This window comes from Adiantum capillus-veneris, chromosome 4 (genome assembly GCF_014529385.1).
Source record: "Adiantum capillus-veneris isolate H3 chromosome 4, ASM1452938v2, whole genome shotgun sequence".
NCBI classification, from domain to species: domain Eukaryota; kingdom Viridiplantae; phylum Streptophyta; class Polypodiopsida; order Polypodiales; family Pteridaceae; genus Adiantum; species Adiantum capillus-veneris.
The window spans coordinates 80,265,778-80,282,357 of record NC_140934.1 but is presented as its reverse complement, the minus strand read 5'-3'; the positions used below and the strand labels follow the sequence as shown (position 1 = coordinate 80,282,357).

Genomic DNA, 16,580 nt, shown 5'->3' with positions numbered 1-16,580 from the left:
AACTATATCTTATGCACCTTGGAGGTCCCTGCCATGTGACATAAGGAAAGGGCTTTTGGGGGGGGGGGGGGGGGGGGGGGGGGGGGGGGGGGGGGGGGGGGGGGGGGGGGGGGGGGGGTGGAGGCAAGGCAAAGAAAGAGAGAGAATGGATTGGGTGCCAAGGAAAGGGGCATCTCTCTCTCTCTCTCTCTCTCTCTCTCTCTCATGTCTCTCTCGGACGGGCCACATACTTCTAAAATGTAACTTGAAGATTAGGACACCCACAACATTGCAAAAAAACATAGGTTTAGTGTAATTCCACCTACAAATTTCAAGATTTATCTCAAATTTTTTAAAAATTTTGTTTTCAACAACACTCACTCAACGATATTGATACAACATCGCCATGCTCCAGATGAGCCATGGATGCAAAAAGAATGACACTTAACATCACAACCTTAACTTTTAAATTGAAAGACCACCTCCAAAGTTCAAAGAAACTACAAAGTTCAGAAAACCTAAATCAATGTTTAGAGAATCTACAAAGTGCAAAGAAGTTTAGTGCAAAAACCTTCAAATTTTATAGTAAATTTGCCTCTAAATTTTTTTGGGGAAAAATCATAGTATAGACAAATGCTCAGAAAAACTTAGATCTAGTGTAATCTCACCTATAGATTTAGAAAATTATCTCTATATGTACAAAGTATTAAAAATAAGTGTAAAAGCCTTCAAATATAATAAAGTTACCCCTAAAATTTCTCATACCTAAGTTTTTCATGTTTTTGGGAAAAAACATTGCGCCTCAACTTGATTTAGTGTAACCCCTCTTACAAATATTTATGATTTTCCACAAAAATTCTAATTTGCCTTTAAGCGGTTGAAAAAATCTAGGCTGTGTAATCCCACCTACAAATTTTGAGATTTACTTTTAAATTCTAAGTCAACCCGAAGGAATCCACAAAGCTCACAAAAATGTAGCGTAAAAACCTTTAATAATATCAAAGAGTTGTTGGAGTTGCCTTCCATTGTCCGTCTTTGCCATTTGTTAAGGTCCGCTTCTGCCTTGGGTATGCACGCTTTCTGCCTTGGATTCATTGGATCAAACTTTTTTTATTACGTCGATTCTCGATTCTAGTGTAGATGTCAATTGTCAATTCTCGATCTCGATTGCAAATTTCATCGATTGTTGATGTAAGACCAATGTTTATTCTCCCTTCCCTGTGACTCTAGTTCCGGTGTGAGAGCCCTCTCTCTCTCTCTCTCTCTCTCTCTCTCTCTCTCTCTCTCTCACACACACACACACACACACACACACACACAGAGCATGATTCGCATGGACCATTCCCTATTTCTCAACACACTCCTCCACACATAAAAGTATAGAATGGTTCTCTTTCTTTCTCTCTCTCTCTCTCTCTACTCTCTCTCTCTCTCTCACACACACACACACATGCACGCATGCGCATGCGCACACGCACATGTACACACACAATGTGTTTAAGACATCCACAACAAATTATTATACTCCCATGGATGAATTGTTGAGGTCATTGCACTTCATTAATGCAATGCAAATGTGGAAGACCTCCGCAACGCTCCAATACCACAACAAATGGCACGCCAACTCTATCTCTCATACACACCTGAAACGGGTCTCTCTCTCTCTCTCTCTCTCTCTCTCACACACACACACACACACACACACACGCACACACACACACACACTAACACATATGTGCCGAGATTGAAGATCATTTACCGCATGGAAAATTCATTGTGAAAGCGTGTTGAGAGAGGTTAATTCGGTGACACATAGAGGGGAGTCCTTCATGGCCTTCAAAATGCAAAGTAGAGCTACTCTTCAAATGGCTTTCAGAAAAGAAGTAGTCACTGCAGGTCACCCTTGACATTTGAGGACACAAGTGAAACTCCATGGCCTTCCCAAGAACTGTAAATAATATAAATGTAGATAGAGTACTACTTTTTGGCCTGCCCAAAGGGCAAGGCTATAGTGATGCTTTCTCTTTTTGCTGACTAAAATAGAAAAGAAATGAAGTTTTATTTCAAGCATTTTTTTATAAGTCAAAAATGTTGATTGGTCAAAATAAGATAGTGGGCGCTCATTTAGATGACTGGTGTGTATTTTTAAATTCGTATTTTGTCTTGTTGGAATTTGGCAGATGCGGTAGTGGGTATTCATTGTAGAGTGAACTTTGAAGGCACTCAACTATGGTAAAGCTCGAGTTTCGACAGAATTAGATATTGATAGGTTAAGGGTGTGCACTTTGCAGTGCATATATTTGGGGGGGACGCCGCGACGGCTTGAGCTTGCAGGAGCCGCCTAGCAGCAGAGAGCAAGGCTGTGTGTTCAACAATAGATATTTATGAGTGGCGAGGGCGGTTAAGGGTGTGCAGTGCATATATTTGGGGGCGAAGTCGCGACGGCTTGAGCTTGCAGGAGTCGCATAGCAGTAGAGACCAAGGCTGTGTGCTCTACAATAATCATTGTCTCCGGTATATGTTGAATACCTTGCAACTCGCCCTCAAGCCTCGTGCAGCTCGTGGATGGTAAGTACATGAGCTACCTCCTCTTGCTTGAACTACTATGTAGCTCGTATGACCCTGTTTGTGAAGCTTTCCCCTTATTCTGACCCTGCTTCGATCGCTAACAAGGGCACAATGTTCGGCCACCAGCTCTCCTTGAGCCGACTTATATGCTTGGTTCCAGCTTCACAATTTGCATGAGCTTGCTATGGGGCACATAAGAGATTTCTATTTTTTTTGTGTTGGCTTGTTGAATGTGGGTATCGACATGAGAGTGGATGTGTATTCACAGATTGTTTTCCTGACAATTATGATCTGCGCATATTCTTTTCTGGAGTTGAACGCCTAAACAATCTACTAGTTTGAGAAAAATTGATATCAGTTCATTACTATTGCTGACAAATTTTGGTGATGGACAAAGGGCAGCATAAGACTCATAAACTAGAGGTGGGCAGCATTAGAGGTGGGAATTAGAGGCCAACAACAAGAATCCAAACAACAGTAGTAGCTGACGGCAATAATGACAACAACAGTCACAATGATAGTGTGATGATGGATGTGGATGCCTCCTCTTCGGCTGAGGACGGCAGCATCTCTGATTATCTTAACTCTGATGCCTTTGGATGGAGGCTTGACGAGCTACTCTCTGATCTGGTTGGTGCTAGATTATGTAATAGCGGCCGAACTTTGTCGCCTCCCAAGGTAGCATTGCATTGCTTCTTTAAGTCCATTAAAGTCATCGAGTCAATAGCAAGCTGCCAGTAAATGTATTTCACATGTCACAGAAGGAACAACAAGTTTGTTTTGGGATGTCCTAACAAAGGAATCAACATTTATTTATCTGTCATTATTTGTGTTTCCATAGTTGTGCAAGCACTATCTTCTAAAATACTGTAGATTTGTGATGTCTTTTGTTGATTTGATTATTGAGCTTTGCTTGTGTTTTCCTTTTGTTGATTTAATTATTGAGCTTTACTCGTGTTTGCCTTTTAGTTCTCCTCTACGAAAGAAACATACCGGGCATTGGCCTTCATGAAGAGCACTCTTGCTTTGTAGAGATAGACTTCCTAGAGGAGCATGAGCTTAGCCATTCTCAGGAGGAGAGTGTGGCATTAGGTCCACAAATGCCTTCCCCTCTGACACATTCTGGCCTTGGTGCGTTTCGAGGGCCTGGGAAGTTGACATGTCCAGCTGCTAATGAGCCTTGGGCATTTGACTACCTGTTTATTGGTCCAGATCATAACATCAATGATTTCTCTATTGTTTCGGACGTCTTCATGGGTTGAGAAAGTGAGTACATACAAAAACTCATGCATTTGGGCTTTGAGCTTATGCTGTTATTGGTGTGTTTGTATACTGCTCACTCTTATAGCTCAAATTGGCCATTTTAGAGGAACTTGACAATCATTCATTGTAGGATGAGGCATGTAGTTGTCAGCAACTGTTCTCCTTAGTGAATTGTACTTGTATACTCTAACACATGTACACAGGCCAAGTGCAAAACAGTATAAACTATCAAGGGTGCTTATTCCCTCCAAGCCAATGAATTGTACTTGTATACTCTTACACATGTAAACAGACCAAGTGCAAAAGAGTATAAACTATCAAGGGTGCTTATTCCCTCCAAGCCAATGAGTTTACCATTGGTCTGTTGCTTGTTTTGTTGAAATTTTTTGCAGAAATTGATCTTGTAAAATTTAAGTTTTGCTTTCCTAATCTAATGTACTACATCTAATTTTATGCTCTGCTGAAAGTGTTTTGTTGGAACCTTGTAGGGCTGTCATGTGTGCATTGTCTTATCATATTGTGATGGAGGAGACATGTAAGTCAGCCGGGTCTAGTCTGCTTCTCTTATAACTTCTTAATATTCAGTAAATTATTCATGTTTTGAAATTTCAGGGCTGATCTTATCCGAAAGTCGAACAATGTATATTTCCCAGAGGAGGTGAGTGCTGCTTCCCCAGTTGTGTGGAAAATATTAGGCTTGATAAAAGTTTTTTGATGTGCTTGTATAAAGCGGTTGCTTGTGCCTTGACATCGTTCATAGAGATTGTGCAAGTGGATGGTTCAACTCCTTCTGGCTGTCGATCATCTTCATGCAAATCACATACTCCATCGTGACCTTAAGGTGAGCTTAGCTTACCCTGGTATGAGTGACCGGGAGGCACATTGCTTGGCATACTCAAAGCATAGAGTTTCCATGTTACGTTGTTATGTGACATTGCTCAATTATGCTTCTCAGTGCTCAAACATTTTCCTAACAAAGGATCACGACATACGACTGGGTGATTACTGTCTCCACCTGTTTTTAAGCATGTAATCCAAAAGTTGTGTGTGTGTGTGTGTGTGTGTTAAATTTCATTTCTTTCTAAATTGTGATTACAGGTGATTTTGGCTTAGCTAGGATGCTTAATGGAGATGGCGTAACTTCCTCTGTAAGCCTTCAAGCATGCGCATACTTCAGGAGATCATGTAGGATACTGGTTTATCAGTTTTTCACATGCTTTGTATGGTTGGATGTATATTGATAGGTGCTGGGAACCCCAAACTACATGTGCCTGGAGCTTCTGGCAGACATTCCTTATGGATTCAAGTCTGACATATGGTCTCTTGGTGGGTTCTAATGGCAAGATTCCTCAACATCACCGCCTCGAGGCAATGTAAACAAGAAGCGCAAGTATTGGCTAAATGGTGCGAATAGATATGAACAGATTTCTCTTCGTTGTCGAAGCTGATGGTGCTACAGACGGGAGCCTGGCTGCCCTGCAAAATACTCGAAAATAGCACATAGCAAGACATAAACGAATAATCGAAATACCTGGCAACCACATAGATGCATAATCATGAACAGAGAGAGACAAAGAGCCAGAGAGAGTAATACGGCTCGTGCAGGCGCACCTCCTAGAGCGGAGTGCTACGCCTGGCACGGCGAGAGAGGAAGAAGAGAGGAGAGAAGAATGAGATGGACACTGGGTGCAATCTCCCCCCGTGCAAGAGGGACCATTTCCCTCTTGCACGTATTTCATTTATAGATTTCTTGAATGGTCAAAATGAGTACAGACTAGCCGGCCGGTCATAGATGGCCAAAGCTCATAAAAGAGCACTTGAATAAATATACATAAAATATAATTTCCTTTTGCAATAGCCTAGCTCAGTCAAGCCTTTTCCACTTGTCAGCTGCAATAAATAGTAAAATGTCAATTCCATAACATACCTCTCCGTTTGAAAGCAACTGTCCTCAGTTGCGAAGATAAGAATCTGCAGACAATACTTGTCAAAAACAATGATTAGTATGTTGTGTCAAAAAAAATGTATGAAACTAAACAACATTAGCTTATGCCTGCCGTCATCCACATACTACGTATTCTAGTGTCCCATACCAAGAGAATAAGCAGTATATGTCATACCCTGATGAATCAGGATAGAATTGGTCACACTCATCATTGTATAAATCAATTCTCATCAATCTCAAGTTTACTTCCAGAAAGACTGTCGCAACCGAAAATCATCATATACAAAATTCAAATCCAATTCCAAACCCAAATCCAAAATATCTTTCATTTTCTTTACCCGGGTAACAAAATCATACTAGTTACAGTGGTGGCCAGCCATTGCAGCATGATTTTGTGATTGGTGTTGCCTAAATCGGCGAATCTACACCAATAAGACGTGCTGCCTAAATCGGCGAATCTGCACTAATGCTGCCTAAATCGGCGGATCTGCATTTAGATTTGTGTAGGATAATGAATCTGCATTTTGTGGGTGTGCTACCTAAATTGGCGGATCTACACGAAAAATTGTGCTGCTTAAACTGACGAATCTTCTCCAAGATGAGCATTTACACACTGCCTAAACCGGCGAATCTGTGTGCTTGTGACCAATGGACTAGACAAGACATAAAGGAGAAAATATTGACCGCGTGTTTGACACAAAATTGAAGTGCATGTGTGTAGCAAGGCAGTTACAAAATGTTGCTTATAGGAGTAGGTATACAACTGAATGTGAAATAATATTAAAAAAAATGCTATGCAATGCAAGTATAAACCACAATGCTAGAGATGTTAGGTTTCCTATCTCAAAAAATAATGCAGATAAGTAGAGGAGGCCTGTCTTTGAACATTTCCAAGGGTATACTTCATGGTGCAAAACTATGAGGTGTCTCTGAGAGGCATCTAGAAAGAAAGCAACTCACAAAAAAGCAAAGTAATTGACCATATATCAAACCAGAAAATTAGACTTAGGAATTGCGATAGAAGTCTTAAATACTCTTATTAGATACATATTTGCAAATACTCAAGCAAGAAAATTTAAATACTATAGAAATCAAATTGAAAAGCAAGCCATGTCAGCGATGTTTGTGTACTAATGTGTTCCTGTCTAAATGTGCTTAGTAGGTGTGTCACGGTGCGGTAGGAGAGAGAGCTAGACAATACTGAAAAAGGCTAGGTTAGTCTGTATAAGGGTACAAGGAAAGCGCCTTAGTATTTGATACAATATGGTAATTAGTGGTCGGTCACCTGATATTCTATCCAACTCTGTGTGAATCAGTAGTAACTGAACATGTTAAAGAAGGTCAATAATAAAGTGCAATTCAAGATAAATGCTTGGATTCAATATGTAGACTAAATAAACGTATGGGGATTAACAACTCGTAATGTGATTAAGTTTGAAAACATAACATTGAGTCCTTTGACTAGAAGGTTGTCAGGAGTTAGTAATAAATATCAGATATATAGGTCGTGGGGGTCAAAAATCATGCTGTGGTGTGGGCAAGTGTTGAAGTTGACGTGCCAGAAGGACAATAGAGTGATGAGGGCGTGTATACGCATGCAAAGCTTGAACATCAAAGAGGTAAACTAATGAGAAATGTGAGTTTAGATCTTTATATGCAATGAAACTAATATTTTTCTTTATTAATTGTTGCCTATCATATAACCTCTATTGTTATATAATATACACCATTAAAGTATGATACACGTTTTATTTATCTACTTATAAGGATATAATTTGTTATCATTTATTACATTAATATGTTGATATATCATATTTATATAACATAATTATGATATACTAATTTTAGTATGTAAAACACATAGTCCAGATCAATAATAAATTATTGTTATGTAGTATTCCCTTGTTGTTTTATAATATAATATAAATTTATTGTGTATGTTATATATTTTTTACTTTGTATTGACATTGATTCTAGTATCTTATTTCATATCAATCTCGGTGGATCTAATACAATATCACGTAACAAAATAAAATAAAGTGAAGTGTAAGACTAAATCAAAGAGATAATTGCACTATCAAGAGCTTTCATCTTAATAAAGCGTTTACAAATAATGATGTGGCTTCTGACACAACTACACAAGCGTTTCCCAAACCACTAGCAACCCATATTGGTCTTCGACATCCGTTCTCTCGTATGGCACCTTTGGCTTGGAACCCAGCACTCCATTCTCCACTCAGACTTCAAGCCAATATGGTTGTCGGCCCTTCGAAGGCAGCTTTGCCTCGCCCTTACCGTGTGTGTGTGTGTGTGTGTGTGTGTTTGTTTGTTTTTTTTAATTATTAAAAAAAAATCCCTATCAATTAAGGTACCTGTCGGCCCCTTATAGACTGCGCTATAACTGCAACCGTCTCCCTTGATAGTGTCTTACCACCCTTTTGCTTAATGCGGCCCCGCTCTTACTGATTGCAGCTTGTCACTTGATATACAACTGGTGAACATCGCGGTCCTTTTCTCTCTAGCACCCGAAGGCACCTGCTATAGCACAGTCTTTCCCCCATGATATTGACCACCCTTCTTCTCTGCATTCGACATCTGATCTGTAATGCTCCAGTGTCGACTCCCTCCTTGCTTTCAGCTGCTCGCCACCTTATGACCTCTCTACCTTCGCCAGCGTCCTTATATTGTTCAAGCTTGACGCCTGCCCACTCCTCCTCACATCACCTGTAGCACTGAGTACTTCTCTCGGCTTGCCCCGCCTAGCCCTACCGTCCCTTGACTGCTTCTATGCAAGCCATAATAAGTGGCTCATTCTCCCCTTGTGTTGCTTTTGGCCCTCCTGTGATTTGCCATGCTGAGCATCCCTAAACGGCACCCTTGTTCTCCTTCTTCTTGCTTGGCTCTTCGTGACCTACCGACGCCCCTACTCAGCCTTCAAGAAATGACCACCTCTTCCATTGTCAGCTTCAAGCTGGAATGTTGCTCACAACTACCTCTCCCTCGGGTGACCTACTTTGCAACTGGCGACCTTCTTCAGCCCAGCGTTGTTCTGTGCATGGCGCCCCCATTGGCCCTTTCTGTAGCATACCCAAGCTGGCAAGGCTCCATAACTTAAATATCTATATCACAAAGAAACCATTGAGCGGTAGCCTACATGGATGTGAGGGAATACGCAGTGCATGGGGCTGGTAGTGGTAAGGTAGCCCACCATGGGTGACTGCAGAAATGTGTACATCTGGAGACAACGGAGAGAGAGAGAGAGAGAGAGAGAGAGAGAGAGAGAGAGAGAGAGAGAGAGAGAGAGAGAGAGAGAGTTTTCTGGTGGCTGCCATCTAAAGCATGTCTCCTACCTACCAATTGCTAATCCGGCTATTGTATGCAACCAACCATGACTTGCAGTGTGTGTGTGTGTGTGTGGGGTTCATGTGTGTCAGACAAAGGAGAGAATAAAGAGATACTGCCCGCACCGTGGAGAGTGGGTGGTCGTCCTAGTAAGAAAGAGATTAGAGGCCGTGGAAGTTGGGCCGGAACTGGCTGTTGCAAGGAGTGATGGAGAGAGATCGAGGGTGGTTGGCGGCCAGAGAGATAGAGAAAAAGAGGGAGAAAGATCACGAGGGGAGAGAGAGAAATGAAACTATGGTAGGGGTCAATGCGAGCCGCCCATTTTTTTCTCCTTTTTCTGTGGTGCTTGCCATCGCGCCATGCGAGGGGTTCGGGTGTGAGGTGCTTACTAGAGCACTGCAGGAAATTCAGGGAGAGAGAGAGAGAGAGAGAGAGAGAGAGAGAGAGAGAGAGAGAGAGAGAGAGAGAGAGAGAGAGAGAAGAGAGAGAGAGAGAGAGGAGAGAGAGAGAGAGAGAGAGAGAGAGAGAGAGAGATAGAGTGAGGTTTGGTTGGTGGGTGTGTTGGCTACTTGATGCAGTTATCAGTGCCAGTATTTGGCTGACGACTGGACTGGTGGTACCCGTCTACCACACCAATGCAAGAGATCTAGAGAGGGAGAGTGGGACGACGACTGAAGAGAGAGAGAGAAAGGATTCGTAGGGTTGCATGCACCCTGATTAGGTGCAGCTAGGAGGGTTTAACGCTGCTATTGGTGGCCATGCTGAGGAGAAAATGCATGCAAGTCTTTCAGATTGAGAGTGAGATGGTAGGCGTGCTAGTGTGTGGCAGAGAGAGAAATCTGAGTACGGCGTATGACCTGTGCATGAGAGTGATTCAACAACTGTGGTTGGCAAGTTTCATTTGTGATGTCGGCTATGGAGCTGCATGACAACTGAAACACGTTCTGCATGGGGTTGCTAAGAGGTGTGATGGATGCTTGAGGAAGGCCAGAGTGTGCCGTGGTGGATAACGACAGCTGTAGTTGTCGCTGCCATTGGCGCTTGTTAGTAAAGGGAAGCTCAAGGGCTTTTTCCCTTGTAGAACAAAATCATCGTAAATTCTGAGGATGGTATAACACTCATGCCTGCCCCTTGGCAAGCGGCATAGGTGCTAACGACTGTGCTTATCTCCTCGTCATCATCCACTCCACGATCAAGTTTGAGCACAGCTCAAAGGTTCACTCGGGATCCTTAATCTTCCTCTGCTTCTATTCTTGTCTACGTTCAACTTTTCTATGACCTTAAAATTTCTCCTCGTAATCCTGTAATGTAAACTGTCGCTAAGCCCTCTCGAGTAAGATTCTGCTCTGCTTAATATCGACCTACTAAATGCTATGTATTACTGCTCTTTGTCGTAACTAATCACCTCGACATGATTTTTAGTTTAATCCATGTTTTTTTGTGTGTTTAATTAACACAATATTTACATTAACAAGCACTAAATTATGGCGATAAAGAAGGGACTCTATTTTAATTTCAAAAATTCACTAATCATATCATACAATCAACATTAATCAGTACAAAGTGAAGAAATTCATGGAATCTACAAACACAAGAAAGAAAAATACTTAGCTGCTGCTTATCGATCATAATCATTAGTCTTGGAGCGTAGCCTAAGCTCTGATACCTTTGCTACAGACGGGAGCCTGGCTGCCCTGCAAAATACTCGAAAATAGCACATAGCAAGACATAAACGACTAATCGACATACCTGGCAACCACATAGACGCATAATCACGAACAGAGAGAGACAGAGAGCGAGAGAGAGTAATACGGCTTGTGCAGGCGCACCTCCTAGAGCGGAGTGCTAGCCTGGCACGGCGAGAGAGGAAGAAGAGAGGAGAGAAGAATGAGACGGACACTGGGTGCAATCTCCCCCTGTGCAAGAGTGACCATTTCCCTCTTGCACATATTTCATTTATAGCTTTCTTGAATGGTCAAAATGAGTACAGACTAACCGGCCGTTCATAGATGGCCAAAGCTCATAAAAGAGCACTTGAAAAAATATACATAAAATATAATTTCCTTTTGCAATAGCCTAGCTTGGTCAAGCCTTTTCCACCCGTCAGCTGCAATAAATAGTAAAATGTCAATTCCATAATAGATGGTGGCCCATATAGATGTAGCTGCTTAAATTCACCCCGCCAATTTTCCACCATGGTCATGAATTTTTAATGGTAGACGTGTGGGTGTCCAAGTTCACGTTAGCCATGAAGGTGCAATGGATAAACTAGTGATCCCTAGTCATTTCATGCTTAGGGAGTGGACCATTAGGTAGCATGTACTTTCCATGTTCATTTTCCATAGAATTCTATAAAATCATTGTATATTTGGTTGTAGGTGGAAGGTGCACACTCTTCTTTTGGATACACAGAGTTTTGTATAGGTGGTTTGAGAGCATGAGTAATGTCTGTGTGTGCCATGTTTGTGTGGGAGATAGCTCTCTCTCTCTCTCTCTCTCTCTCTCTCTCTCTCTCTCTCTGACTCTCAAAGTAGCTTTATGAAGCCGAAGATTAAACATGAGTAACGTTTATGTCTACCATGTTTGTGTGGGGGATAAAGATTATTGGGTAGACAAAGATTATTGTGTGTTTAGAACTTGAAGCTTCTTCTCCCCTCTCTAGACTATGCATCTGTGGTGGGGGTGTGTGATCATGAGGTCAATTAGGGTCTAGAGCCCAAATCGACACAAGAAGACTCGAGAGTGTTTTAGAGAAAAATTGTGTGTGGAGTGAGAGCATCGTTCTACCGAGCAATGAAAGAGAGAAAGGGAAGCGGAGAAAATTTGTTGCTTCATAGCAACTAGATTCTCAAGGTTTTGGGTCTCTACACCCCCCTATACACTTCGCACTGGCACAATGTAGAAGATTGCACATACACATGTATGCAAGAGGTTGCTAGATGTATGGAGGGTTTGAATCTCTTTGGGTTTCCTATTCATTGGTAGATTGGGCCATCATGATGGCTAGGCCCAGGTATGCAAAGCACAGAGATAAGGTAGCAAGGAGAGAGAAGAGCATAAAGTTGCCAAAGAGGCCACAAGTCTACCGATAGTAGTGTTACCATAAGGGAAGGGAAGGTCCAAATTAAGTTCAAAACTCCAACTCTTTGGTTTGATCACATGATTCACACCCTATCAAATATGATGGGTGTGGATGCCATCTAAAGTCAAGCCTTCTTGGTGCATAGAGACCCCATATCAATTCAAATTTTCATCGATGTGCCCATGCTTTGAAATGAGCATACTATTTTGCATGATTGAAATTATGAGGACTTATGGCCATAGCCAGTGTAGTTTCAATCCTATTTGCTGGCCTTGTGATTTTATCACTTGTTTGACTTTGAATTACCAAGACTAAGTTCTAATCTTTTGACTTTACATTGTCAGCAATCAATCAATCAATCAGAAAGTCTTTTCATTTTTTACCATTTAAGTACTTAATTCTTCACTTTTGCATTTCAAATGAAATGTTTCCAAGGTTTTCTTTGAAATGAACCGGAGTGTGACAAGTGGAGGCTCTCTCCTTCCTTCAAAATTTTAAGCCGCATTATAAAGAGTATAGACAATGTGTATATATTGACTATGATACTGATGGGAAACCTGCAGTGCTTGTCGAAAATTTACTCCATGGTAGTGTCTAGAAGGATTGCCTTTCCATCAGTGCTGTTACAATGCTTGGAGAAAATTTTCTCCATGGCAGTGTCTACTGCAAGGATCACCCTCCCATCAACCACAAAGTACAGGAGGCTATGCCCCTCTCACTTTGCTAATAAAAGCAAACATTTCAAATTCATATGCTCACAAAGCACAACTTGAAAATGTACAAGCCTCCTCTCACTTTGCTAATAAAAGCAAACATTTCAAATTCATATGCTCACAAAGCACAACTTGAAAATGTACAGACAGGGGGATCCCTTTAAAAATATATAACCAAATGTATTGTGCGATACATTAAAATGAGTTCATAGAGCGACTCATTTAGTACAAAACTATACGTAAATTGAAAAAAATTGTTTGAGTGCAAAAAGGAAGAGAATGTCAACTCAAAAAAGTACAGATCAATATAAATTCAATACATAAGCCAACGAACGATAGCTAGAAAGCATTCCCCGATGGTATGCGACGACTGCGGCGGCCCAATGCTCGAAAAAAACCTAGGTTGAGTGTCATCCCACCTTAACCCGGTGTAAAATTGTAATTCAAATTTTGTCAATTTACGTCTGTTGTTCCACATATGTAGGTTTGCCAAGTTTTTGGGAAAAAGTTTTTTTCGAGCATTGACGTGGCCCTTGCCCGACCTCCGGGCAAAACTCCTCATGTTTGAGTACAAAAAAGAAGAGAATGTCAACTCAAAACAAAAAGTACAGTGCAGTATAAATTTGATACATAAGTCTCTCTCTCTATCCCATCCACGTAACATGTCCATGTGGGGGAACCCCCCCCCCCCCCCCCCCCCCTTCCTTCCTTTTTTCTTCCACTTACTTTAGCTTCCATCCAAAAAGCATCTTTGCTGATTCCTAACAAAAGAAATGAGAAAAACGTTTGAGGGACATATTCAGGTGACGATACCTCATTCTGCATTAATTCGGGCCGTAATGGTGCATTGGTGGTTGCGAATCGAGGAGAGGCAATGAATTATAGCTAGAAAGCAACAATGGAAAAGAAACAACCATTAATATAAACTATGGCCCATTCCGTCTTTGTAGGCTCAATGAGCACCCGAATGGTTGTGCTTTATGTGCTAAAACATCAAGTCCATCGGAAAAGAAATAGTCAAAGGCAAAAGGCATAGGGAGCTCAAAGCGATAAATCACAATAATTTTCACTTGACTCATCACATTAGGAAAAGTTTGAGATTATTTTTTTGCTCTCTAACAAATGGTAGAGAAAGGAAATTTTTTTCTTTAAAAATTATAGACAATAAATTTCATAAAGACGTAAGGTACCACATAGTAGCCAAGATCACTTGATTGGCCACTACAACCATGCCAATAAGAGAGAGCCGTGTTGAGCTCCAATGAAGCACCTTCCTCCTAATGGAGAGGGGGAGAGGAGAAATTTGTTTCTCTTGGAGTCAAGTCCAAACCAATCTAACAACCCAGATATCGTATGGGTGTTCCTAAGGAGATCCACCGAAAACCCTCTCCAGGCGACCAATGGGGTATGGGAGCACTAACAACCTAGAAAGCCACTATCTTCCTCCAGTGGATTAATGCTCCCAATGCACAACAGAACACATGAAGAGTCTTTCGTCTAAAAGCTCCTCTCTCCTAATAGGAAACCGTAGTCCTCGTAGACCAACCTCTTGTGAAGTCAATAATCTGCTCATCACCTCATTATAGAAGAGAAATAGGAAGGGGACAAGAGGGTAGCCTTGTCTAACCAACGGCATGAGTATAACACGGTTCCCTCTTCCCCTTGCTAAAAGCACTTTATAGTGATCACAGCTCTGGAGAGCTAACACTCCCCTAACTCAAGGAACTCCTAGTCAACTCTATCATATGCCTTCTCAAAATTTAGGAGTACCACAAGATCCTCTCCTTTGAAGCGTGCAATCGTAGTTGCCTCCTAAAAGTGAACAGGTTGTTAAGGATGTTGTGCTCCTTGACAAAGAATGTCTCTCTTCATGTATAATGCTCTCTAGTAGTGGCTACATTCTCAAACTCAGAGCCTTTGCTAAGATTTTGTAAGTTGTGTTGAGAATGGTGATCGGATGCGGTGCAAGAACTCCAAAGCCTAGACCTCAATCCAATCTAGGACTATGTGCAAACTCCAATCTGTGTGATCTTTGCCACATAATGAGATGGAGGATCCAATCTAGGATTGTGCGTAGAGTTCACTATGTGTGATCTTTGCCACAAAATGGGAAAGAGAAGCCAACCACTGAATCCAAATCCTTGGTACCTCTGGTAGATAGAATGAGTATATGCACTCAAAACAAGATTCCTTGAGGTCAAAAGATGGATAACCATGGAATCGGGTAAAGCTATGTCAAATAAACCCCACCATCAGTGAATGTCAAAATTGGTCAGCCCAAAAGGGGCTAACACGAAAAGAGAGACATGTACCAGAAGTGGCACTCTTAGGTTGAGCTATCCCTCTTGAGCTTTTTGGATCATAGCAAAAGCATTACCAAGTGAGTGTTAAGATGCAAAGGAGTGTCTTGTCCCTTGTATTAGACAAGGAGTGCGAGAAGGGTCGGGTGATGATGTTGAGGGATCATGGGGGAAGGGGGGGGGGGGTATGATGGTGAAGGTGACGTGGGTGGAGGCTCCTAAAGAAAATCCTATCGTAGAGGGTCAAAAGAGTTCCATGTAGGAATTGTTTTGACCTATAGTTCCCTATAGGAACCCAATGCTGCTAAACTACTCAGGTCAGCCACAAGGGGGGGTGGTGTGATGAGCCTGTCCTTGTTGATGAAGACTGTGCACCTATTGCTAGCCATTAGTTGGCTGGTCACTCAGCTCTGAAGAGGTACCGGCTTGTGTACCTTGGGTAGCTATCTTCTATACTTGATCAGCCTTGGGAGGCTAAGAATGCAATGGCGGCCAAGATCTCTTGCAAGGATATACCTTCACTAGATGGGCCATCTCTCTACAAATGAAAAACATTGGTTTCAGAGTCCTAAATACTCCACCCTCTAGTGGAGCAAGCCGCCACTCACCCTAGGTAGGATGCCATGACTATCTTCAAGAGAGTGTGGGTATCCCAAACCACAATCCATACAGTGGGTATACCTACAACCTTGGCATCAATTGAGGCTCCTGAGCATAAAGTCTCCAAGACTGTCCCAATCATGGAACCAGTCCTATAAATAAGCAGGAGATATACTCTCCTCAAGCACAAGAAGCAAACCAAAATCGGAAAATTTGGTTTCTTGGCAAGAACATCTAAAGCTAGGTCAAAGCCATGACGTCACTATAAAAAATGAGCCTTGACCACTTGAATGGTATCCAAACTCATCAAAATGACCTTTTAAGCCATCTTGGGATTCTCAAACTTGATCTAGTATGTCAATCATCTTTCCCACCTCTATTAGGAGACGGGCCTGTAGGAGGTTGTGCATCTCTCTTGTGCCAAGATGACTACCAATGATCTTATAGATAAGAGAGGTGACCCGAAGGCACTCCATCTTTGTTGCAAGGCTCACATGCTCTACTAGCAATAAAGCAAGTTAGATGGTGGGCTCAATGCCAAGGTTGGTTGAAGGGACTCCATTTGAATCTGTTTGAGGAAGAGCACAAGCTTCCATCCGTGTCTGCTATAATAAACGAAGGCAAAAAGAGATGATTCTCCTACTAGAGCAAATTGCACCTATCAACCAAGAAGGCATTGGAAAAATCCAACGAAGAGAACAAAAGTGAGCGCTCGGGGGGGGGGGGGGGGGGGGGATCAGCGATGCCAAAAAGTGTGGGGGGGAACAACAATAGTAGACAATGATGTA

At 41.9% G+C, this 16,580-nt stretch overlaps 1 protein-coding gene across 1 annotated transcript; it reads left to right on the top strand.

Annotated features, from left to right (window-relative positions):
• The first annotated feature begins 3,075 nt into the window (after window positions 1–3,075).
• LOC147459476 (serine/threonine-protein kinase Nek4-like) lies at window positions 3,076–5,147 on the top strand. The gene is made up of 8 exons (XM_086511598.1): window positions 3,076–3,225; window positions 3,760–3,813; window positions 4,299–4,345; window positions 4,423–4,468; window positions 4,571–4,651; window positions 4,766–4,808; window positions 4,909–4,958; window positions 5,055–5,147. The coding sequence occupies exons 1-8, from the start codon at window positions 3,076–3,078 to the stop codon at window positions 5,145–5,147; spliced, it is 564 nt and encodes a 187-aa protein (XP_086367724.1).
• Window positions 5,148–16,580: the final 11,433 nt, after the last annotated feature.

Bases quoted from the DNA above. Each gene is read 5' to 3' on its own strand.
- LOC147459476 (XM_086511598.1), top strand. From the start codon at position 3,076: ATGGATGTGGATGCCTCCTCTTCGGCTGAGGACGGCAGCATCTCTGAT. The intron at 4,346-4,422 runs GTAAGTCAGCCG...TTGAAATTTCAG, and splicing joins TATTGTGATGGAGGAGACAT to GGCTGATCTTATCCGAAAGT. The intron at 4,469-4,570 runs GTGAGTGCTGCT...CATCGTTCATAG, and splicing joins ATGTATATTTCCCAGAGGAG to AGATTGTGCAAGTGGATGGT.